The 26,785-nt window shown below is 36.1% G+C and overlaps 1 protein-coding gene across 2 annotated transcripts in view; it reads left to right on the forward strand.

Annotated features, from left to right (window-relative positions):
* KCNT2 (potassium sodium-activated channel subfamily T member 2) overlaps positions 1-26,785 on the forward strand; it is a 154,245-nt gene that overhangs the window by 33,015 nt on the left and 94,445 nt on the right. Inside the window, exons 2-9 of one of the 2 annotated variants that reach the window (XM_080407181.1) lie at positions 2,355-2,434; positions 9,991-10,090; positions 13,004-13,060; positions 13,928-13,976; positions 15,881-15,940; positions 20,168-20,242; positions 20,747-20,830; positions 21,420-21,514. In XM_080407181.1, coding sequence (XP_080263307.1) covers positions 2,355-2,434; positions 9,991-10,090; positions 13,004-13,060; positions 13,928-13,976; positions 15,881-15,940; positions 20,168-20,242; positions 20,747-20,830; positions 21,420-21,514 — 600 coding nt within the window. The remainder of the gene's footprint in view (positions 1-2,354; positions 2,435-9,990; positions 10,091-13,003; positions 13,061-13,927; positions 13,977-15,880; positions 15,941-20,167; positions 20,243-20,746; positions 20,831-21,419; positions 21,515-26,785) is intronic. The other variant, XM_080407182.1, reaches the window with a different exon arrangement.

Genomic DNA, 26,785 nt, shown 5'->3' on the forward strand with positions numbered 1-26,785 from the left:
TTAACATGTTGTTCTTTCACAGTGACTACTGTAATTTTCTTGCTCAAAAATTAGTTTAAAATGTATAAAAAAGATCGCTGATACTGTGCACCTTTTAAATAACATCCCTTACTTCAATAGCTTGTGCCACTTTGTTTACTTACTGAAACATGTCCTTGAAGATTAAGTATATACACTTAGCATGTGGCAGCTGCCAAATCATGGGAAGTGTTTCCCACTAAAATTGTCAGTGCATTAATGACAGACAGTAAGTACCCTGGGAAATGTGCAGAGAAGAACTGAGGCAGAGCTCAGGGCCCCACAAACCTGTTCACGTAACAATAAACCCCTGGACATGCTTCCTTAACTTGCCTTAGGGGTACCAACTGTCGAAACTGCACTGTTGATGGCAACAACTCCTGCAGTCTTCAACAGCACAACACTTAGTTTGTATATAAGCTCAGGAAAAGCCCCCAAACAAGTTACTCTTCGTCTGATGGGTTTTTCCTCAAGTTTGGTAGAAGTTTCTAGGACGTTCCTCTGGGCCCAAGCTCTCTGGAAGATGCAGCTGCAGCTACTCTTAGTTTAAAAAGCAGGGGTTAGGTGGGTTCCTCCTCATTAATTCCAACTGCTTAAACTTCCTTACCACAGAAAGGGTAGAGCCAGATAGGGCAGGAATCTGGTCTGGGCTAGGGGTTGCTCTTACTACTGTGTCAGAGGTGTCATTACACAGAAATGCATTTGAACTTCTGAAAGTTATAGAGCTTGGTTCCAATACAGATTCTTAAAAATAAGGTTATGTTTTTTCCTCTTCTGAATAGGAAACCGTGTAATTATCCATTCTACAAGGAACACTACAGTACACCACACCAAAGCAAAGTGACTAGCTAAAATTAACTGACCTCACTAGGTCATAGGGAGCCGCCTTTTCATGACTTGCTGTCCCTGTCCTACAAAGTGATAAGTAAGCAAGCATGCAAAAACTGCATTACCCACGATGTCATCCAGTCTGGGCCCATAACAAAATAATCCTCCAGTTCCACAAGTGTACAGAAATATGCAGTATTAGACAAGTATGAGAGGAAGATAGAGACTATAGATTAGGTAAGATTATACAAAAATTGTTCCAGCGAAGGCTTCACATGCAAGAGGGGAAAAACTAAAGTCAGGATCTTGCTTGAAAAACATATAAGAGCAAGTAACTGAAGTACAGTCATTTGATGAAGGAAAGACTGCTGAAAAGAAATGCTCAAAGATCAAGTATGTCTACAAACAAAAGGTACATGCAGTTTTGCAACAAATGATGGTATACAGAGCAAGCCAGAAGGAAGCAACTCACTTTTGTGATGTTGCTTAATTCTTTAGCAACAGTAGCGCAGTTCTCAAACTGAGCACTGATTTCTCAGGAAGGCACAGAAATTCTGCTGGGGTAAAGTGTTTCACTGCTGGAGGAGAACTGGGATTGGCGAGGGAGACCGGTCAGTTGGGTAGAGCAGGGACTTCAGTGGAAATGGAACTAACTAATGCTGTGTGGTGCAGCTCCACAAGTGTGGAATGGCCTAAGTTTTTCTATACAACTAATGCATACCTTTTCCCCTTGCCAGCCCCTGAAACAGTTTTCTTCTCTCTTCTAGTCTGTAGAACTATTGCATGGGTTGTACTCGGACTGAATTGAGGAGCAGAAACATGAAGTACATCCTGGCAAATTCAGGAGGAAGGAAGGGAAAAGATGTTACTGTTGCTTTAATATAACGAGGAAGGGGAGCTGTTTTCTATAGGATAGTGTATGTTTGCAACATAGCTTTGCTTTCAGGTCTCAGTATGCCATTGTGACAAAAGCGAAGTTCAGAGAGGGTGGCTTGTTTGGTGCATGAGCATTTTACGAAAGATGTATACAAACAAGTGAACACTTGGCTGAGAAATGAACACTTAGTAGAGATACAAACAAGACAGAAAAAAAGAAGGATCATTGACATGCCAATTTTACAGGAATGGAGTTAAACTGAGATGGAAGGTTTAACCTGAACATCAAGGAAATCTCCCTTACAAATATGCAGATATAAGAATAGTCTTCCAATGACAATATGAAAACCATAGATGCTTCTGATTTTGCAGTGTAGAGTATCCAAAGACTATGAAAATGATTCTGCATGTAAAGGGGATAAACTAAAATTTTTTAGTTTGTTGGGTGGTTGGTTTTTTTTTTTTTTTAATCTTTCAACATTACTCATTCAAATTCAAGTGAGCTCTTTACTGAACACTCTCTATATGTTCCTCCAGTTATATATAAAGAACAGGTGATTAGCATAATAATTTTGAAAAAAATAACTTATTATCTTTCATATTCAATTCTAATACTTCCTTTTATATTTCAGGGTGCAAGTTGAATTCTATATGAATGAAAATACATTTAAAGAGAGACTAAAGCTCTTCTTCATCAAAAACCAAAGATCAAGTAAGCAGTTGGATTAATTTCTGTTAAGCATAATTGTGATACTTTGAGTAGAATCCAATCCATTGAAGGCAACAGAAAAGTTATCATTCATTCTCTTCTGAGCTAAAATTTTACCCTGTAGAGGAGTCAGTTTTACATAATATCCAAAACAAATTCAGAAAGTGTTACTTAAACTTTAAACCAACATGCTTTACTGCATAGGTTCAAATACTTAGTGACTTGATTTTATTCCTGTATCATGATCAAGTTGACCATTTTGCATGGATCTGACATTGCAGTGCTCACTGACAACTCATGATTGTATGTCTAGGAAAGCAAAGAGCCTCTAAGATGCTGGAGGAAAAAAATCTGCAGAAGTACGTAGCTTTTTGAAGTGTTCAATTTTATTAAGTATTCCTAAATAAATTTCAAACTTACTGTGTACTATGAAAATCAATTTGGAAAGGAAGCTAATGGGGACAACATACCTCGTTCTTCTGAATGTGGTACCTCAGAAAGGTGGTCCTCTTTAGTCTGATTTAACGATATCTTCATTGACATAAGCATTTCACAGGCCATAATATGAATTAAGATATCTTTTTATATACCTCCATGCAGCTGGTCAAAGGGAATAGAAGCATGGTATATTATGAAATCTTGATTATACCAGTTGAGGTCATAGCTGAGAAGAGCAGTAACTGCCCTCAATTTTCCTCTGTGTAGCAGGATTGAATTTACCTCCGTTTGCCTACATCTGTAAGGAACTAAAACTGCAATAGTTTTATACATAAAGCTTTTAGAATAGAAAGAATACATATTGGCCTTTGTAGTACAATTAAGATAGCCCCATAGCTTTGTGTCTGGGAAAAGGACAGAAAAGAAGAAAGGAAGGACTTTACTTTTTTGGTGTCTCAATCTAAAGAAACCCAGACAAAACAAAATTTGGGAGACTGGATCAAGTTTTTTAAAATAATACAGAGCATCAGACCTCCTATCAGTAACAGAGCATCAGACCTTCTATCAGTAAGAGCTAGCTTTTTATTGGTTAAGCTTCTCTAACTTTCCAAGTTTAAGAAGCAAAATTCTCCTGAGGAAAAAAAAAAAAAAAGGCACTGTGCTGTGAATAACTGGTATTTTCAGTTTGGGCTTTGGATTTATTTGCCTGTTTTGAGCTGGAAAATTGGGTTTAACAAAGCTGCTGGAGGTTAATCCATGGGGAAAGCTTTATTTGTTACACCTACATAGACACACAGGGGAAAATTAATCTCAATTCAGCTGCCTAAATACCTTAGAAAGCAGAGGACTGCCTCTGCTAGTAGATGATGTGGATAGCCTTTAGACTATATTCTCTTCTAAACTTCAGATGAGACATAGGTTTTTTTACATTTTTTTTACATTTAACTAGATTTGGTTGGTAAAATTGTTTTCTAATGATACTTTTTATTTGAAAGAAGTTTCTTACTCTGTATTAGCACGCTTTAGAGCTCTGTTATTGCATTTTGGCCAATATGAAAAGAATGTGTACAAAACCTCCGTATGCATAGAACAAAGAAAGGAGATGTGTGAAGTACAATTTCATACTCCATTTTATGTTTACAAGTCTGTGTTGCCAAAAATGAGTTTTTGCATCTAGATTGAGGAGTCTCTCTCCATAGAGGTACTAAAAACTGTCTAAACACAGTCCTGGGCAACAAGCTCGAGGTGGCCCTATGTGAGCAGGGGGTGTTGGACAAAATGACCTCCAGAGGTCCCTTCCAACTCAACCATTTTGTGATTCATTAGAAATAAATGAATTTAACTGAATTTATATTTTAAATGTAATTAATTGCACTGTAATTTCTCAAATGGTTTTAGTTCTCTTCTACTTTTCTCCCTGTGACTTTACATGTCTAAGTATTTTGTATCTTTATAGCCTTTGACTTATGACATTGTTGATATAGTGTGTAATGGAGTAAGAGATAAAACAGAAAAAGCATCCTACACTAGAAAAGAGCATTACTCCTGGCTAGAAAGGCAGTCAGAAGCTGTAAGCAATAAATAGTTTTTTTAGTTTCTGATCTAGTCCACAAAACAAGAATTTGACGTGGTTTTGTTTACTTACTAAGAACTTCTATAAAGTTATGACCTGACTCATTCTAAATCGCTTTTCACTGATAAGATGGGAAGGTTCCAAACAGTACCTTCTGGCTTACATGAAAGAATGTTTTTCCCTACTTTAAGATCTTAACAAAGTTAGAAAAACCCACATATATACAGTTACCTATTTTGATGGCAGAACGGCAGACTCTGTGCATCTAAAAATAGATACATTTATGATCATCAGCACAAAAATTAAACCAGAAGTTCATTAATTAGTATGAATTTATAGCCTTTCCTTTGCCAAGTGCATACCCTTCTGGCTAAGCACATTAACGGAATTGTCATAAGTTACTATACTGGGACATCTCTATTAGGTTATGATTGGGTAAGTGTGATATATGGGTCCAAAGGAGATGAATGATGTGGAATTTTATTTGAAAAAAGCAAGAGAGTGTAAAACAACTGTTAATTCATCTTGTTGGAGATGGGTTCATGCTACAGACAAGTAGCACAGGAATTTTCCTTCTTGGCTTGCTTGATGATTGCTGGAAAAATCCAGATTCTGATGAATTCTCCTATGCAGTGATGCCATACAGTACAAGGTAGATTTTTTAGAAGAATGCTGTTTTTGATTAACAAATAAAAACACAGTAATGAGTTCGTCCTGCACAGCTGGTAGAGACACTGTCATTATGGGCACCTTCATTCCTGACAGGTCCTCAGGAGAGGACTCCAGGGAAAATTTAAGAGATGAGATGTTTTATCTATTGTTGAATTATGCAGCCGGTTCATGGAAAGTAAGTTGGAGAATGAGGGTGCTTACTGTACTTACAGCACCATATGGCGTGGGCATGGCATTTCCCACTAGAATCCCACAGGTTACCCAAGCACTGCTACTGGTTTTCATGATAGAAGAAGCTTAACCAACAACTGGAACTTAAACAAGACAATTTTCAGGAGAATCAAAGAGGAAATACAGCAGAATTATTACTGTGCTGAGTGAAAAAATAAAAAAAAGATCCTCAAATCAGAGTGTTCAGAATTGGTAAGTGCAGTCAAACACTCCTTCTGCTTATGCAGATCTTGGTTCATGTCCAAATACTTGCATTCAGAATCCTCTAAAATAATCTGTGTTCTTGTCCAAATACTCACAACCAGAATCCTCTAAAATACCATCTCCAAAATCCTGCTGTTCAGATAGTAGCCTGCCACTCATTCAGTCCTCCATTGAAATTAGAGGATTCTGTTGCCCAGAGGTAAGAGGGAGTTGATAAAGATACTGCCCTTTAGATCTTTTTTGGTGTCTGTGAGAGCACTGAAAACCTTCCTTCACATACAAAAGATGTAATTGCTATCATTGAGAAAGTAATTGTCAGTAGTATCAGTGTATTTTCAGATAACTAAATCAAACTACCCGTGTTGACCAAACAGTTTTTGCTAACCACTAAGACTTCAGAAGTGAATTTAACACATCAGAGTGTAATATCATGTGATTTTTTCAACCAACAGTCAACTCTAGAATTTATATGAAATTTCTACCAAATACTATTCTGATGCAAATCACGTGCAGACTGGTAGCATGAAATATCAAGCATTTAATTCATTATTCTAATTTTGGAAGTATTTCTGTAAACTGATAAAGCAAGCCTCCATGCATGTCTAATGTCATCCTAGCTTCCACTCGGTCTTCTGCAGATGTCTAATCGAGTTCAACCAATGCATGAAAAGCTTTTTACAAAGGTGTCAGCCAGCCCTCTGCCAAAGAAAGAAAGGGGGGGGGGGAGGGGGGAGGGGGGAGATGACATATTGGTATGACTTACTTGTACTTGCCAAGATCACACACTGTATTATCACAGCATAAAGTAGGTCTCAAAGGGAAAAAATAAGCGATGTTTCAGTTTGGAGGAGAGGGAATGAAAGAACCACCACCAGGATATAAATCATAAACAGTATATTTTGATCTAACTTCCCAAGCAAGCTGCTACTGAGATGTTTTTTCCTAAAAAACAAAAATATGTTACAGACTTACGGGAAAGGAATAATGGAAGATGATCATAAAATCTTCTGCTGCCATCTCCTTCACTGTTGCTTTGATTTAGGTCAGCTCTGTAAATGAGAGGATTAATCTCTGAAAATGCTTCTGAGGGAAGCATTAAGAATTTGTAATAAAAGTGAAAGTCAGTCAGCAACTGTGTATTACTGTATTTAAAAATTCCTGCAAAAAAGAGCAAATACTTGTCCAAACTGAGAAGGAAGCATTAATGTCTGACGTAGTTACATGTGTTTCACAGAACAGATTTTGAACTGTTATTATCAATTTCTTCTTTAAAGAAGACAGAGGATGTGACACTGTGGTTACATGGACACAGTGAAATTACGGTCTAATTAAACAATACATAAGTGGGTAACAGTGTATGATTGTTGTATCTGAATACAAGTTTCAGACGCCAGTGTCAAAACAGAGATACTCTGTGCAAATGACCCTGCTACTTGAACAATCTGGCTGCAAATGGAAAAAAAGAAGTTAAGTAGACCGTGTTGATCCACTGACAGCATGTAAAGTGGAAGACAAAAATAACCAGCAAAAAGAAATATGAAAAGCTTTCTTTGTAACAGAGTAATAAACAAAAACTTATTTTAAATACTTGCTCTAGTGATTGACTCCTCCTTCCCATATTTGAAATCCTGTATCCCCGTGATAGTGGAATAAATGTGTTTCTTCCAACTCATAGGTGACACCCCCAACTATGAGGTTACAGAAGACTTCTACAAGAGACAGTACTTACTTGGTAGTCCTACATTAATTACTAAAGCATTGGTGGGGATGACTAATCCTACTCCCTCTGACAGCACATCCTATGTCTAAAGGCTGAGGCATGCAGAACTAGGAGAGGTGACCTTCTGGAACAGGATAGACTTGAAGCCTGTTCTTCCATGCTTCCATTGTAGTAACTGACCCAATCACACACGGTACCAGACCTATCCTATTGCCTTACTTTATATATAACCCAGTCCCTGACACGCCCTTTATATCTACACTAACAGGAACCCTAATATGAAAATGTCTGGTGTGAAAACCCTGCCCGATATTCTGTCAGGAACAGCCATTCCTGTGGGGATACCCGGAGTCTGAAGCGCGTTTAGGCATAGCCTGGAATAGACTGATGGAACTTCAATATGTGAATAATTAAGTAGTTCTAGATTTGTCGGGACTAAAATTTGAGACTTAAGAATTTAAGGCAGCAGGCAGGACCATGGGTCCCTTTTATGGATGTAGTTGAAAAGCACCATTTTCTTTGGGCATTTAAACCAACACATAATTAGAAACCAGGTCATTATCAATGCAGAAAAGAAGTGTTTCACTCCAGGATTAACATTTACAGAGCTAAAAAACAGAAGAAAGAAACAGCAGACTTTTATACTTATCTAAGAAAGTTAGACAGCATAAAATTGGTGAGGAAAAGAAATCCTGGTGGGCTTTTTTATTAGGGGTGAGGTGTTTTTTCATTTATTGTTTTTTTTAACATTATCTGCTTTTCCTGTTGTAATAGTCTAGTTGTTATGGCAACCATTCATACTCTAGCAGACTTGCACAAAAGGGTTAGTACAGACAAAGAACTCATGTTTTCTTTAGCAACAGTTCTAAAAAGCTGCAAAAAAAAAGTGATCATAGCATTGTCCAAGAAAAGGTGTCTTCCTAGCATGACAACACACTTACCTACCTTCTATAGCCTCTCACCCCGTTTACTACTTCAACACCTTCACTCATGTTGCGGAATAGTCTCTGGCTAATTACTCTTGACAGGGCAGCAGGATCCACTAGGTTAATGTTCACAAACCTAACTGCCAGTAACAGCTGTGGGGCTTCTCATGGTTGGGACCACAGGATTTTAATCCCTAGTTTACAGATGACAAGGTGCTGTAAAAGTCCATCCAGATCTCGTGTCATAACTGCAACTTCACAGTTAAAAGTAGCAAGCAGTGTTGTGTAATGAGCTTTAAGATTTCTTTCAGCAATTGCATGGTAGAATATTTAAAAATCTGTTTTCTGTTTTTCTGTGTTTTCTTTAGGTTGCATTTTAATGGGAGGGGAACTAGTAGATAAAAAAGGAGATTTATCAGTTTTGTCTGTAAGGTGTTCATTTTGAACTTGGGACTGAGTAAAGTGAAAAAGTATGTAATATTACCATAAGATAATTGTGATTCTTTCCTTCAAAGGGAATGTATGCATACAGCTTTGGGTATATACAATAAAGCTGTAGTTCTGAAGCCATAGAAGTAATTACATTGAGTTCAGCAGACCTGCTAACATATTTGCAACAAACAATAAAATATATTATCTTTACTATGACTAGGCGCAAATGAAGTCACACCTTTGTAAGGCTTGGTCAGTAGAATTCTCCTTTGGACAGAAGGGTTCATCATGCAGAACTGGACTCTCAGTTCACAAGACTGGAAAAAATTGATGCCTAAAGTGACCTCCCCCCACTTAACTTTAGTCAATTGACAGTTTGAACTTAATTGGTGAACAAAAACTTAACCCCAAAAGTTAGATACAAGTATTTACATAGGCAAAATTTTAAGACTAGTGAATTTAATAACAAGACTGAAAATCTAAACTCTAATCCTCTAATGACTGCAAAATCTGATTAAAATACAGTGAAGCTCCACTGTAGTAGATGATGGCTCCAGTAAGCACTGAAATAAATTGCCCGTGTGATAGAAGCAAGTGTCCATGCGGATCCCTTTGAAGGAATCCTGTCTTTGGACCTATGTTTGTGGGAAATACTGTAATATTTTGTGATAGTATTTGTGATGTATCTTTTCAGCGAGAACATTTCAATATTCATATGGTCTGTAGAACAAGTTGTTGATTCAGTTCAGTTGTGCATTCAGCGTGACTTTCAAATGCCCGGATTCATGGACATGTAATTATGCAACTTCAACATGAAATAGCTACGGTTTAATATGTGTAAGTTGGGGTAGTATTAACATGTTCTGAATGAGAAGCTACTCCATGAAGACTTTAAAATATTAATATTTAAAAAATTGCCATTGTATATCCTTTGCCTGTGGTTGAAAGTATGCCTTCTTCATGTTGCTGTATCTTGCATCTCAAGTACCGTATGTAGTTCTGGTTCCCCTTTCAAGAAAGTGGACTTGTAAAACTATGGAAGACCCAAAGAATGGCCTCAGGAAAGATGAGTGGCATAGACTAGGTTCAAACAAATCACTGAGTAGTTCTTTGTATTAAGACAGACTTGAGTCTTAACCCAGGGATTCCTCGAAGCTCGAGAGGTGTATTTGTGTCTGACAGGCTTATTCTTACATCCTGTATGCTATGGCGATCGCCAGTATCAGGGACAGGTTACTGGCTAGATTGACCTTTGCTTTGTTACAGCATGGCTATTCTAGTTCCTTTTAGTTTTATCTGTAAAGTGGATGAATCTGTAAAGAACCTGAATTTATGTCTGTGTTTTCTTTTCTTTTTAAAATAGGTCTGAGGATACGATTATTCAATTTCTCTCTCAAGCTACTAAGCTGTTTCTTATACATAATTCGTGTGCTCCTGGATGATCCTACACAAGGAGTTGGATGGTAATGTGTTTGATTTTTTTTGGTTTGTTTTTTGTTTGTTTGTTTGGTTTTTTGTGTTGTGTTTTGTTGGTTTTTTTTTAATTATTTTTGCTCTTAAAGCATTGTTTAACTTATAAGAAATGAATTAATGTAATTAATAAATGTTTGATATTCTGTCAACAGGGATTTGATTTTAATGTCTTACAGATGTTTTGGAAGAATTATAAAGCTAGTCTTACATAGTGAATGGAAATAAGAACTAAAATAACAATATTCTTTTTTCACTTTACTGCTAAAATAATCCTGACTGCCCAGATACAGTGCGTCATCTTTTGATTGTATTATTACATAGCATTTCTATATATTATGTTTATATTTATAAAAATCACAAATATTTGTTGCCAGTTTATGCAACAATGATTTTAGGATTTTACTTAAATAATTTTACTTTGGATTTTACTTGAATAATTTTACTTAAAACCCCAGATCCCAGAAACAGACAAATACATGAAACTGAGCTTTCATGGAGATGACATTGATGATAATTTTCTAGTCCTCTGCCTTCTCTAAACACTTAGAAAACAGAAAGGCCAAAAGTATATTCTATGCTCATGATGATCTATGGTGATAATGTGTGATTTTGCACACCTACAGTTGTCAGTGTGGCATTCTATGTGGGTCATTGGGTACTCTGCTCCCCCCCCCCCCCCCCCCCCCCGCCCCCATGTGTTATACAATCAACCAGTTGTAGAAGAAATTATATTGATAATTTATTCAATTGTGTACTTCAGTTGTATTTGTATCCTGGATATATTGCATCTTCTCAATTCCAAATGCTAATAAGCACCACATTTTATTAACTTACTTGCTTTCACTTCATTTGATTCTGTTGGCCTTAAATACTGAAAGAAGCAAAGCACAGATGAAAATGCTAAGCTTGGGATAATAGAACTGGCACTCCTCACACAATGTTAAACAAAGGACAAAAGTATGAGTTCCAATTTTAATATTTGAAAATCAGTTAAATTTGATAAGAGTAATACTATAAAAAATCTAGTACACAGGAGAAATACTACATTTTACAAGAACAGAGTCCAAAGCAAGGTATTGGCTTTACTCAGCAGTGCATGAGAGAAGGATGTGTGAATTGAAAGTACAGAAGATGCATTTGAGAAAATTTTTGTCAAGATTTATTGTAAGAAATTAGAACATTTGAAAAAGGGCCAGAAAAAAAATCTTCCTGGAAAAGTGAAAGATGTTTTTTGTCTCTGCATGTATCTGAGAATGTCTCTTCAATGAGAGGAAATGTGCAGGGAGGAAGCGAGCAGTAAAGATTTTGCAAAACCTTTAACAGTGATGGAGAAGAGAAAATCCATCCTTAGAAATTTAGACATAGTAACACAGCAACTCAGGGACTTGAAATTTTACAGCTAATGATAGTTTCTGATACTGTTTTGTTGTAAGAATACTAGTGAGCCCAAATGAGCATATTATACTGCAAGGTTATGTGGGGTACACAGTACAGATTAGAATATCATCACTTCTGCCACAGGTATACTTCAGTACTTTTGTATTCATATGCAAAGATATTTCTGCGTCTTGCAGGCAGCTTAATTCCCCAGATGTTTCCTGACATGTCTGTTCCTTCAATCTAAATGTTGAACAATTCACCAACCAGAATTTGTATTTTCTGTATATACTATTCCCTTATATTGTGTTGTGGTACATTTAAGAGATTCTGTCTCTGTATAACATTTGTCTGGCTGAGAAGTTTCAGGTAAGTCATTTCTGCATGCTCACCAAGACTCCAGTCTTAGAAGCTATGCCAGACAAATCAGCCCTGTGCCCAGATGGTACCCTGTTAATGTTAATGCTTTTACCCGTAGAGATCCCAAGGGCTTTATACCTAAACTACTGCCATAATGCGTTCTTACAAATGCACTGTTATGAATTAAAAATAATCCTTTTTAGATACTGTGTCACAGCCTGATGAAAGAAACTACTCAATTTGTTGAGAGCATGGCCACAGAAAACATTATCACCTGGTTGTTTTTAAAGTGACAGTTCTGGGAGGGATGCAAATTTATTTCCTGTTTTTCAGAAATTACTACACAAGTTAGTAACTTACATTTACTCCTTCAGGCACAGTGGGTGTGCAGGGAAGAGCTTAAGACATAAAGCATCCTTATTAATGGACACCATTTAGCACCTGTCCCACTCATAGTTGGTAAAAAATACAGCTATTACTAATCTGTGGTCTGCAAATCCTTTTCTACTGACCTTGTTTGCCAAGGTTAAACAAGGATATTTTTCATTACTTAAAATATATATTCTCACATCCTTATATCACCTTTTGAAGGGAGGATTTGTGCCAGCAATTCAAGGCAAGAGAACATCACATGTACATAGCAGCTATTTTTTTAAATAGATGTCACCAGTTTCTTTCTTGAATTAATGCTGCATGAATCTCCAGCCCTCATCACATACTCAAATGAGGATATAAAGTGTAGTTTGATGCAATCTTCCCTATCTTTCCTGACGCTCTTTCTATCCCAGCCTATCCATGTGATAGGATTTCTGCTGTCTTGATCTTAATATTTATTGTGTGCTTAGTTCAGCTTGTTAAAGAATAATTTCAGCTGTTTTGTTTTTAAATTGAAACATGTTTGAAAAATCTTTAAAAAATATAACCCAATATGCTTCATAATTCTTTATCTGGAGATATGGAATACATACAAACTACTTCCTAGAAGTTAATTTACTTTTTAAAATGTCTATATCCATTGCCTAGGGTTTCAAACTATCACATGCATTTTATAAAACACTTCATAATGTAATTAATATCCCTTTCCTCTCACATGTTTTTATGATCGTGTTCCCATATACATTTGCTAATGAAAATGGACTTTGCACGGATGGCATGACAACTTTCAGTAAGGAGTTAAACCGGAGTTGTTCCAATCAAAACTACACACCTGGAATGATTGACTGGTGAGTTTCTATTTTGAAAAAGCAACCCAAAAGTCCACGTAATGGTGGGAAGGGGAGAAAAACAGAAAGACATATCCATTTCCATCTGGAATGGGGACATTTTAACATATAATAGTGACATTTCCATAACTCTCAAGCAATTACTTCCGTGTTCCTGATTATTCAAAGCTGCCTTTAATATTGTAATTGTTTCTGTGGTTGCATAAGTGAACTGCTGGATTGGATGTTCTTATAAGATCTGAATTCCATCAGTGCTTATACCTTGCTGAAACTCCCCCCCCCCATTTAAAAAACAATTATGACTGCCAATAAATGAGTGACAGTAAGGTACTGTGCCATTGAGTGTACCAGATCCCAGTAGTACTGTATCAAGTGCCTATTAATCTTGAATTTAGTAAATCCTAAGACACGAGATTTTTCCAAGATATGACAGCCCCTATGAGTTATGTACTATTTGTGTCATTACACAGAGAGCAAAAACTTCAGGCAAAATAATTGTCAAATTTTTTTCCTACCACAAAATATTATTCCTCTGCATCTCTAGAATCAAAAGCACAGCTTGATTTATTCTTTCTAGAATCATAAAGGATGAACTAGCAGCCACTGAAGCCAGGAACAGATTTTGTTGTCACTGGGTGTTGGATTACTCCCATGGGAACTCAATGATTGGCTCTAGATTAGAAATACAAATGTCAATACTCAGTAGATAACTACTGATTTAAAACTTTTATTACTGAGAATTTGTTTAAAAAATAAGGCTGCTCTAATTTCCATTCACTTGTACAAACTTTTTTCCTCTTGATTTTATTCAAAACACTAACTAGATTCTGATTAATTTCATATTTATTTTCTCATTATCTTGAACAGGTCTCCTATTATTTGGGTGAATCGAAGCTTGCCTTTATGGGGATTACAGGTAATATGTAAATGGCCAATTTAACTATTTCCATTTAATAAGTGTAGACAATATTGATGAATAGCATTTTAGTGGTGTTAAAGGGTACTTGGAAAAGTTGGTATTAACAAAGAAGTCTGCTTGATGGCCAAGTATAACAAAAGCACAAAGTAAAGATAAGCTGATCTGAGCTAACTGATTTGAATTTATATGACTTCACAATATATTTATAAAGTATTAAAGCTTATAACAAAATACTGTAGAATTAGATACCCTTTTCTCTTAGGATTATCGAGCTCTTTTGAGTCAAGTATTCACTGCTCTAATGATGAGTTTAAATTTCATAATTGCTTATGACTAGCTTTTGACATGCTTCATGGGCTTTCTTGTTAAATACATTAGAAAGCTAAAGTTACTTCATGGTATAGAAGCCTACATGTTCAGAGGAGTATGTCACAAAAGGTGCACTACATCAGTGCTTTTGGGGGTCTTGGAGGTCTTTTGAAGTTAGTGGCTCAATCCACAGTCTCCTGGATCCTGCTCATTTTAAGGAACGCTTTTTTGACTTGTGGACAGTGATGAGGGAATTCTCCTTGTGAAATGCTTTTTTCTAGTATGAATTCCTTAAGCTTCCAGAATGGTTCTACCATTATATTCTTGCACCATGCTTAGCGCAATGCCATTACTGTGGTTTGTACCTCTATGTAATACACAGTTTTACTAAGAGATGAAAACATCTTTCAATCTCTTGTTCAAAGTATGCATAGTTTGAATAAATTTTGACTTAGACATTCAGATTACTGTATTCAGTTTAATTAAATACTGAGAGATTTATTTGCTTATGGTTACAGTCTTTCTCTAGTAAGTTTATTTGATAAACATAGGACTTTATACATATGTGTATGCATGTGTATATATATGCCTGCATTCACAGTAAGGTATATACAATAGCTGCAAGCAAAGGTATATTTTTTTTAAGTATAACCTGAGTTTATGTAAAACAGTAATATTTATTTGGAGAAACTAATATATTTTGGTTACATATTTGAATAATTCTCCAATTCACAGCATCTTTTTTAAAACTAGATGATATTGAGAGTGAAAGTAGTGTACTCTTCTGAGTTTTCAGTAGTAGTGAGCATTGGTTTAAAATCAGAAATCCTGAGGCTTGTTTGACTTCAGGCTCCAGCTGAATTTGTGTATCTCCTTGATAGAATATTCCCACAATATACATTAAAATAGAAATATTTGCTATGCAGAGGATTTAAGTAAGTTTTGTGGTTATGTAATATGCATAAAGTTTTAAGTAGATTTTTCACTGTTTTGGTATTTGACTATTTACATATTGTTCAATTACATAGTATGTATACTACATATAATCTTAGTGAAGGCTGGTAAGTTGAGCTCAGTTGCATTTGAATATTAAAATCAATAACGATTAATCTGTATCATTTTTTTTGCTGTTTTCAGCTTTCTGAGTTGTACACAGTCAGAGAAGTGTTTGTTTTTCCACAAATTCGTAATAACCTTTCAGAAAAGTAAAGAACTGACTAACTTCCATTATTTACAGCTTTCTCTTTCTCTGTCTTGTGAAAAGATCTTGGTACCTTTTAGGAACAGACAACTGAAACTTGAGAAACAATCTGGCAGACTATGTATGGAGCTGTCTAAAAACCATGGAAAGGCCATCCTGCAGGCTCTCTGGAGTGTTAAACTTGGAAAAGAGCAATGAGACTCAAGTCACAGCCGCTGCTTTAGTCAGAAAAATAACAATATTTAAGCTTCATGCTGAATGCTGTTAGCTGAGATGGCTTCAGAGGATGTGTGAAAAAGCTGGTTTTTACTGTCTTTTACTTTTCATTGTAATGCTTAATGTCATATATTCTTTAGAAGCCAGTATTAATACGTATATTTTGTCACTTAAGGTTTCTGTGGCTTTAATAAGTCTCTTTGAAACTCTGCTGCTGAGTTATTTAAGCTACAAGGTAAGTAATTCTAGTTACTTTTAGGTGTAAGTCATCAGAAAAAGTAAGTTCAATGTTTCAATGTAAAATTCATGTGCCTGCACTTATGCCCACACTGATGTACAAGCAGGAAGTTAAGAAAACCACACATGCAGAGGACAGCCTATTGTCACAGGCAGCCCTAGCCATGTTTCCCAAATTTATATGCAAACACTAATATCTAGAGAGTGGAAGTTAGAAATGAAATTTCTGGGGTTTTTTCCGTTGTAATTTGAAAACATTCTCAAATGTGACCTTGATTTTTAGATACTGATTTTTCAAGTGCAGTTTTATATGTCTATCCGTAATGCAATGGACACGATTGTCATTGATGTCAATGCTGTAGCTCCTCAGTATCTGTAACTCAAGTTTCATGCCTCTAAAACTGCACATCAAAAACTAAGCCAAGATAGTACTTTTTGGGTTTTTTTTTCATTCAATACCTACATACTTGTGTTATCCATCTCTCTGATGCTATTGGAACATCTTTGCAAAATGTCTTGAAATCATCTGGTGTGAATACATTATATTTTTGTATTTGCATTCTCCTTAAAAAGTTATATTTTCCTAAACTTTTTACTCAGTTTTCTTCATTACATTTTGTTATGTGCTGTTCCAGTGAGTTTTAGGTACTCTACATTTTTAGTATCTTCAGGAGAAAGAAGTGATTTATCAAAGTGAATATGAAAAGACTTGGTTTCTAAAGCTAAAAATATCTTGTAGCAAAATCTTTTTTTTTCCCCCCCAGATTTTTGAATTATGGACATTAAGTAGCTATCAGAGCCACCACTGGAGTTAGAAGTTGTACTTTAGTGTGCTTATCAAGTGATTATGGCATAAATATTTTTCTTAGTGCCCAATAACGCTAAAAGGATTAAAACTATCTACTGTCTAAAAATTACTCTTCTTAATCCTCATAGCATATACTGTTTAGTTGTTGGAGATTACAAATGCAAATCAATTATAGGCAGAAGCAATCCAAAATTAACACATCTAGTGCCAAAACAGCGAAGAGCAATCACAATTTATATTGTTCCTGAGTTTATTGGGCAGCATTTTATGGGCATCCATTATGTTTGTGGTCTGCATCAATTTCAGTGAGTACAGAAGACGAGAGAAATATTGTCAAGTCACCTCCCATGAGCAGTTACTTACTAGTGTGCAATGAGTGTAAAGCTCTACTATCCTGATTTGCTGCATATGCCTGTCACAGAAGTTGAGGTAATTTTATGAGGCTGTCTTTCCACTTCCCATAAAGGAATAAGAGTAATGTAAGAAGAATAATAGTATTCAAATGCACTTTTGCAATCCACCTCTTTCTCTATGGTCCTGTCCTCGTAGTTAAAATCTGGAAATGTCATGATAGAGCCATTTACCCCAGTTTTGCAGCAGTCTCAGGAAGCCAAGGTGGCAGTTACTTTGCTCACTGTAAGGCATTTCTGCACTGCCAAGATGACCAAGGGAGTCTTGGTTCATGTAAGTCTGACAGATAACTTCTTGCCAACATTTCCAAAGCAAAAGCTTTTCCAAAAGCAATTTAGGCACAAGTCAGAGGATGAGCCAGGAAGAAAACAAGGAAAAGATGATTGTGTTTGCGTTTGTGTCCACATTGCTGGGATTTCACAAGTAACCTGTAAAATAAAGCAAGCAGTCATTTGAGAGAATACTCCATGGAATTTACCTTTCCGATATCTGGTGGATGACATCTGGGAAGTGATTCAACGTGCAGAACAGTGAGGGTATAATAGTGTGTCATGCTACTAGGATACAGTTGATTTGCATTTCTTATTGTTTTTATATGGTGAGGTATGCAAAGAATGCAGCACTGTATTACATTGCTGATCACTTGGATCCAAGAATGAGTGGTTCACAGTCTGCATTTTCACAGCTTAACCCATTACATGAGGGTTTGCCCTTGGCCAGATTCTGACAGATATATACGTTAGAACTTTCCACGGCCAAAACTCATCACATAGGTCTGGCAGTCCTTATATATCACTGGCACACAGGCAATCGTAGCTACTCTTATCAGTACTGTATGCAAAAAGCAGTTTTGCAGAAGACATGATGCATTTGTATGTAGAAGCCAGAATTTACAGCTGCATACATCAGTAAGTACCTGGAGCACATCTGTACAGGCATTTTGTGTGCACAAGTAAATTATGTGACATTTCTTTTCTATAATGCAGAAAAGAAACCTCTTAGCATTAAAAATGAGGAGGTTGGTAAAAACACAAAAAGGGTCAGTTGGGAAAATCAAATTTTCTTTTGATTTTATTATTCCTACAAACAAAACCTCAGCTTACCGTCTTATAATTTCATTTCTGTTTGCAGGGCTGCTTATCAAATGAAATATTTAAGGTTATTCAAGTATGTCTAACTCCCACCAAGTACAATTACATGGAAGACAATAATCCCTGCCCCATAGGTACAATGGCTTCCAGATGTGAAAAGTTAAAAACAGAAAAAGAGTTTTATATGCTATGAAACTTGTGTTTAATATTCAGTGGTTATATCAGATGGTTATTTGAACAGGAAAGATTAAGATGCCCTTGCAACTGAAAATATAATGCTGTACTGCACATTTTTTCAATATTGCCATGATATATACTACATTGTTATTGCATCACCTGTAATAGTCTTGATATACAGAATTAGTAAAGCCGTAAGTCACTGAATTTTAAATACCTTCTTTTTTAAATGTATGCGTTTTCATCCCAACATTTAGTCATTCACAGTCACTGCTCAGTTGTGGAAAAGAAGTAGTATTATCCCCATCCTGTAGCTAGCAGTAAGCAGATTAAAAAGATCAGTACCACTTTTGTTGAAATATGTGGGAAGGACGCTGATTTAAATGTAAGCAGGTTCAAGTTCCAAAAAGCCTTGAAATGTAAGGAAGTGGTTGTGGCAGAAATACAGAACTTTGGTCTTGTAGTCCTAATTCAAATACTACACGCTAGATTGTCCTCCTTACTTCTTTTTCCAAAACAATAGGGAAAGAGAAAATGTAACGTAAAGATGAAAGAAGATAAATGCAAAGAAAGGACTTGGTATACTAATCTTTCTGTAATTTCACTTCATTCCTCTTCTTAATACTTATTTCTTAATAAGTTAATATCTTGCAGAATTAGAATTAATAAAAGAAATATCCAGACCTTTGTGACTAACATGCAGAGGCTAATGAAACAAAATTAGGAGAAAATGAGCTGGTATTTTTTCTTTGGAAAATAGAACATATTTGCATTCCTTCTCTGTTTTATGTTTTGCCACGAAGTTCTATCAGAAGGATGTACAGAGAGTGCCTCATCATTCATAACAAACATTAGTATAGACTATAATAGGACAGCCACCTGTCCATAGAGTAATCAAAACAGTTGATTTGATGGTAAAATCTTCCGAGCAGGTCACGTCCTTTGGATAAGCAACTCTTACGCTGTATTAGGGCTTTGTCTCTAGTTTTTAGACACTCTTAAGACAATAAGCATTAAGGTAAGGAAAGCTTTGGCACCATCAAAAGCTATAGCATGCAGGATTGTAAATATTTAGAGTCTTCTAAGAAAAAGAAGTAGAAATAGTTGTAGGTAAAAGAATTTGCCAGCAAGGCAGTCTGCTACTTGTATGAAGAGTCACTGGAAAACGAGTTATTAAACAGATAGATTCCTTAGGACAGGAACTTCTTATCTGTGTGTAAGTCTGCATGTAAAAATGAAAGTAAACTAACCTTTGAAGAACAAAAAAGCAGAGGTAAGATGTCTGTGTATGATTCCAAGGTACCTAAAAATGCAATAGTAGAAAACAGGAGCATATTATTCTCTGAGATAAATGCATGTCCTCATTAGCTGAGAGAATGAGTTGACTAGTTAATGCAATTAAAAATCTTCATTTGAGCTATGTTACTAACTAGGTCATAGCAAGGAAGTATATGGTCATATGGAAATAGAGACCTGCTCTAGTGAAAATGCAGGTTTAAAATTACATATTTTTACCTGTGCAGTACATTATGATAAACAGTAGAAAAATAGGCCAGAGTGGCCTGTACTCTATATTCACTTTTGACGTATGTGTTTAAATCTGAGATGAATGGTCTTTCTGAAATTCAGCTAGTGGGAGAGACTCCCTATGTGACATTGGAATATCACAAATATTTCTCATCAGAACTATACGTAAGCCTACTGTGACATGATGGGGTTTTTTTTCTTTTCATTGAAGGGAAATATCTGGGAACAAATCCTGAGAATACCCTTTCTCCTGGAAATAATTAATGCTGTCCCTTTCATCATCACGGTAATCATATTTGAATTAATACATTTGCACATTGCACTTTCATAGCTGCCCAAATACTTTTAATTTTTATTGAAGTAAATTTGAACAATATATGGATGACAGATTTGTGTCTGTGGGAACAGAAATCTGTCAACAAGAAGAAGAAGATAGTTAGCTACATGAATGAAGTAATAATACAGATCAGTTTCCCCTTCCTCCCCAATAGGGGATAAATAAAAACAAAACCTTCTAAGTCAAACTACAACACAATTAATAAAATAGACTAGCTAGATTAAAAAAATCTAAGAATATCTGGTGTCTGCAATGAAAATTGACTGTGCTTATTTTATCAAATTATCTTACATACAGTTAATCACAAAGGAAAAAAAATATTATTTAAAGCCATATCTCACATTAGAAACACGTTAATAATAATTTTTCCCAAGTGTTTCATTGCTGCTTGAATAGAAAAGCTCTATCCTTGAATAGAAAAGCGTTTAACAAATTTGTTAATTTTTCTTTCAGATTTTCTGGCCAGTCCTAAGAAACCTGTTTATTCCTGTATTTTTAAATTGTTGGCTGGCAAAGCATGCTTTAGAGAATATGATTGTAAGTATGAAAAAGGAAATAACTATTTTTGACTTTCTATTTTTTTAGTATGTTGTCTTTAGTAGGATTTTCACAGTGCAGTACACCATCCAGATTTAATAGACAGCTAACTAGGTGTGTATTTAGATGATACAAATGGTCAAGCATTGCTAAACTTCTTTCTGCATTACAATTATCAAAAATTAAGACATCAAGTGAAATCTCAATTAGTAGAAATTGTTACTGTGCCAACAGGGAAAGCTGGAATAGCTAATTCTTTTGCTGCTCTTCCGTTCATATACAATTGCAGGGAACTCAACTGCTATGCCTTAATTGGTCCTTGCAGCCTGTAATTTGTAAGTTAGACATAAGCAGACAGACCTTAGGGCAGCTTCCAATAGTATCAGGCTTGTGCAAGGATGAACAAAGAACTAGTTAAATAATCACAGAATCACAGCTGGCTCTTTCACAGACTTCTATATGATCAGCAAATTCTAGAGTGGTTTTGAATGACTGCATTTTATCAAGGCACTATATAATTCTTCTATAGAATCAGCTCATGCCTTATTAATTGAAAACAAAATATAACACCTATTTTCCATTAATATAGAATGATCTTCACAGAGCCATCCAGCGCACACAGTCTGCAATGTTTAACCAGGTCCTCATTTTAATATCTACCTTACTGTGTCTTATCTTCACTTGGTAAGTGGCCAACCCCCCGTTGTTTTTATTATATATTGGCTTTTCTTCCTTTACTACATGGTGATAAAACAGGCATTGTGGAAATCATGCATTGAAATATAAAGAGTAATGTACTTGAAATGAAAGTGTTAACTAGTACCTGGTACTACTGGGGTCCTGACACACTGGGTTTGGAAACAGAACTGCATGCATGGGAAAGGGAATCATTCTCAGCCTAAGGAAGGAAGTACAGATGATGAAAAAACACGGGAGAAAGGAGGAAATTTACATGCACACCAAGAAAGCAATCTCAGCAGAAAAGTCACTCAGTTTCGAAGAGTACTAAGGTCACCTTCCTCTGACTGATAGGCCAGACAGAGAAAAATATGCAAGATCTCAGCCTTATTGCTCTGGTGACCAAGTCAGGTTCACAAAGGGACCTTGGGGACAGCTGTTAATAATCTAGATTCCAGAAAATATAGGTTTTATTTATCTAGGTTACAGAAAGTAGTGGATAGTAGATTAAATGTGTTACTCTGAGTAACTTTTTTTGCTGCAAAACCTGGAAAACTTAAAATTTGTGGGAGTTTGGGAAACATTAAGGAAAAAATTTTGAGGGCATTAAATGTAAACATACTTGGTTAATGGAATCCATGAGCTACAGGCTACTGGAGGCTAGGAAAAGATCCACAGGAAACACCACCTGATTGCTCCGTTTTTGTTGTATGCCTTAGGGATCTGCTGTTGACCAGGGCTGGAGACAGATAAAGTAGACTACATGAGTCTTTGGTCTCTGGTAGTATGGAGTATGGTCATGCTTATGTCTGTATAAATGCACAGTGGTTGTAATGTAACTTGGTAGCTTACTTAACATACAGAATTTTCTGAGCAGTAGTGTCTGAGAAGTGAGTATCGTGTCTGGGAGAGAAAAAAAAATAGAGGAAGAATGTGTGTGTTACAAGAGAGTGCAGAAAGGGGCAGTGAAGAGAGATGCTGCTGTGTGGAAAGGCTGAACCACCTCTATGCATGTGGCCAGACAGGCTGCCTTTGGGTCAGCACACTCGTAAAGTTTGGTCCGTCATTTTGAAGACACTGTGATTTTCTGTTACTTTATTTCTCTAGCTTGTTTTTATGATAGCCACTGTTACATGCTGCCAAATGTTTTTGGTAATAAACAAATAATGGCTTTTTCCAGTCTTGTCCCTTTGGGTCCTTTATTCAAGAGGAGTTGTTTGTTCTAGCTAGTGGCTAACCAAATGGTCTGATTTTACTCTTTGTCTTATGGCCTCACAACTGCATAATGACAAATGCTGCAAGTTCTAAACAATAACGAATTTACCTGGGATTAAATTTGGTATTATGGCCCTTTGAGAGGAAATTTTATATGAATAAGGACTACAATACTTGAACCAGAATGCATAACATTCTATCGCTGTAGCATTTGGACATTTTTAATTGGGTCTAATTTTGCTTTTAATTTTTTTTACAATAAAAAGTGCTCTGTAGTAAATACGCCTTACCTTTTTTCACTAACCTACTTCAATATTTTACTGAACTGCTGCAAAAAAGCTGTATCTAGTTCTCACTGAAGTAAGCTAGTTAACAAGATTGTTTCCTAAGAACTCACTGTGATGATCCCTGATTGAATGAGGCATAGAAGCTGCAGCTGAACAGAAAGAACATCATGCTCACCACCAGGCATTTTGATAACTGACAGTAAACATGCAGAAAATGGCAAGCTCACCTACAGTAATTATGTCTGGTCTCAACAGCCACAGATACCAGCTCGTATTAAATACTGACCTAACATTGACCCTTCTAGACTGCAAAATAAGCTAAATAGGGTGAAAACACCCTGTAATGCAATAACTAAGGAAATCAAGGAGTTTTGGAATTATAAAAACAGTTGTTCAAGCATCTGCAGCTTGCCTAAGCCAGAGTTCTGTTCAGGCAATTGTTACTATTGCTTACATGAACACACATAGTAGCATTTTTACAGTTTTTTACCCAGCTATGTATGATTTTATATTACAGAGTATATGTTTAAAAAAATCTAAAAATTTCTCTATAAACAGTCAAAATTCTTAGCTTAATCTTTTTTATTATGTTGTGTGTATGGGGAATTTGAGACAGTGTTTCATTTTAAGAGACATCATTTAGAGCTTACATGAGTTTCTTCGTGCTGAAAGAGGAGCAAAGTCCATTTCCAGAATCTGTCCACTTAAGGATGGCTTTCACCAGGTTGATCTTTCGCATTTTCTGCAACAGCAAGGAGTAACCAAGTGCATTCCCCCCAAATAATTACGGGAGCCAGCACTAGACTTATCCATACATGTAATGGAGCACAACACAAAAAAATTCTGAGCTAGCACTGGTCTGGTTTCATAATTATGTGTTGGTTACATTTAGAGATACTACCTTGGTCAGTGAAGTACCATAGCTTCAGTAATGTAAAATTAATAAGCCTAGATCAGTAGCTTGAATACAGTGCTTACAGTTTCAAAGCACTTTCCCATTAGAGATATTCAGTACCATGGGGACATGCTCCTGGTGTGCTTTTGGCACCACTGATAACTGTCCTCACTGTGTCCCCCTCTCACCAACGACTTTCAGTCACTGTGTGGATTAAATTGTAATACCACAGCCCCTCTTAGTTGTGGCTGACGGGCTTGCTTTTACCATCTGCTTCAATAGAAACATTGGCTTCTCAGCACTTCTGAAGTCAATATAATTTTACAACATAGGGTCCTTTTCAAAACCATGCTTTTTTGTCAGATACATAGAAAGGGTTGGCATGTAGCTTCATATGGGCATTACACCATTTTATAAGAAGTCCAAGATGGTATGAAGGACAGAAAGACTGTTCTTTCTACTTCCATTTTTTATTGGTTCAGTTAGACTGGTGCACTGAGAAAGTGCTTTCTTGCTGGTTCGAGACCGAAACCTTTTGTAAGACTTTTGATGGTCATTGCTATGAGAAGGTGTAAAATAAATAAATGCTGAAACATATCTACTTCCCAGTGATTAGTTCGTATCTAGAAGATATGCTCCTTAATCAACTTTTCAGAATTTTAGGTATATTTTGAACGTATTTAAAAGTAGTTTTTTGCTGAGGTGTGAAAGAGATTCTTTCTTTACTTCCATGTACGACAACAGAAACCTGTAGTTCTGCATGGAGTACAAAACAGCTGGATATGTACAAGCATATTGGAGCTGACATGTCTCCACTGAAATTTCTGAAAGTACAGTTTTGCTGCAGAATGTATATTGTAGGATCTTTTCTGAAAGTTTGTGTGTTTATAGAGTAAGAGGGTATTTATATCAGAAGACACTTATGTCTGATCTTTGTATGGGTGCAAGTTCAGTGAGTAGGAATGTGCATCTGACATCTATCTGTCTAGCCAGAGCTTAAATTACGCTCTCTCAAATGTGGAAGAACTGTTTAGTCTCAGTCACTCAGAAGTGCCTCAGCACAGCCAGGATCCTGGGGAAGAACCTGGCTGGACCTCCTGGTCTCTCCTGATGGTTTACAACGGAGGGAGAAAATTTGGTATTTCTAAGCCTAGTACATTTCTACTTCTACTTGTTCTTCTAATGTGTAGCCAACAGCATTGCATTTGTTACCATTTGACTGGTGGTCTTTCTCAACAGAAGTTTTCTTTAAAGATCAGTTTGAGGGATCTATCTTATGCATCATAGCTGCTATAAAATGGTGTATTATAGAAAACTGTTAAAAAAATTATAAATGCATATAAAGGAGCTCCTCAACTTTCCTTCTGTCTGCATATAATAAGTATTTTCAGAATAACTTCTACCATAGCAAGCAGAAAATCCACATAAAATTTATTAAATTCTGCCTCATGCATCATCAGCAAACCTGTCAGTTACATATCCACAACAGAATGTTACAAGTGGTGGTTACACCTGTAGATGCATTACAACTTAAGGCTTATAACTCAGGTGCAAGCTTTCAGATGAAAAGTTGAAAAAAATAAATTATCTAGTGTTTACAGCTAATTGGCTGATCTCACAGTTCTTAGAGATCATTATTCAAGCTGTTCTTTGCACTCAATATAGTGGGAAAAGGCTCCTTCTGTATTTTTGTATATAGTTCAACGTTATTACAGAATAAACAGTAATCATATAATAAATTTTTTTGTCTATTCCACTCCTTGATTTTTGATGATAATTGTGTATGGATCTGGGAGTAGAACTCATATGCAGAACAATAAATTCATAAGACCAACTCCGTGTATCTGTAGTTTACAGATTATATACCAGGATATTTTTTTCTCTTTTCTTCTGATTTCCAAGACAGATTAAGCTATCCAATAATTTTTCCTTCTTTAAATACCTCAGAGGCCTCCTAACCAGAGCAATTGTATATATACTGAAAGATGTATACAGACTGTTCAGCAATCTCTGTTGATAGAGTTTTAGTGAAAGTTACAGACCTAGTCAAAGTATATGTTGTGTCATTTAGCTAATGGATGTTTGCACTTGTTTGTCAAATGGAATACTAATTATTTCTGTAAACTGTACAAGAAGAAAAATGACACTGAATGACTATTTCAGGCATCTTTCTGTGACACAGTGAATCATCTATTAAGACTTACTTTGCTTTTTAAATCAGTGTTACTCATATATCACCAGTGTAGAATGATTAGCTTGTGAAAAAGGTGGCTACAAACTGAGATGGACGTTTATTTTTTTCATACTGGAGACTAAGAAACCTGCACAGACTTTGCTTGTGTCTTCTTTGAAAGCTCACTGAGGTCAGTCTTAACATTTTTTACCCTTCGGTGCTTTCAACATCAGAAAATTAGGATTTTTCCATACACTGATTTACAGAATAAACATAGTATGCCAGTACTGTAGCCTCAATGTCAATTACACAATCAAAATTCTCATCTGGAGGGAACAGTGTAAGTTCCTTGTAAGGATGAAAACAAATCCAGACAACAGTCTAGTCCAAACAAGACAAACTAATACCTTCAGATCTGGAACACTTAGGTTACAGAAAAAACCCAACCAAACAAAAAAGGATCAATCCACATAAGGTTAGTCAAAATAAGTCATCTCAGTACTCTGGTTCCCTTTATTATCAATAAGTAGAGGCAGACACCTTAGAGGGTAATGCAGATGCGAAGGGAACTTAATCACCACATGGAGGTCTGTGCTTCTCTGCCCTTCTGTGTTGATTATATCAGGAGCCTACAATGGCAGTTCTCCAAGAAAGATGCCTAGCATTAAGTAGGATGAACTTGAGGAGTGTTGGTGGATTACATAATG

The sequence above is a fragment of the Falco punctatus genome, assembly GCF_963210335.1.
Source record: "Falco punctatus genome assembly, chromosome: 11".
NCBI classification, from domain to species: domain Eukaryota; kingdom Metazoa; phylum Chordata; class Aves; order Falconiformes; family Falconidae; genus Falco; species Falco punctatus.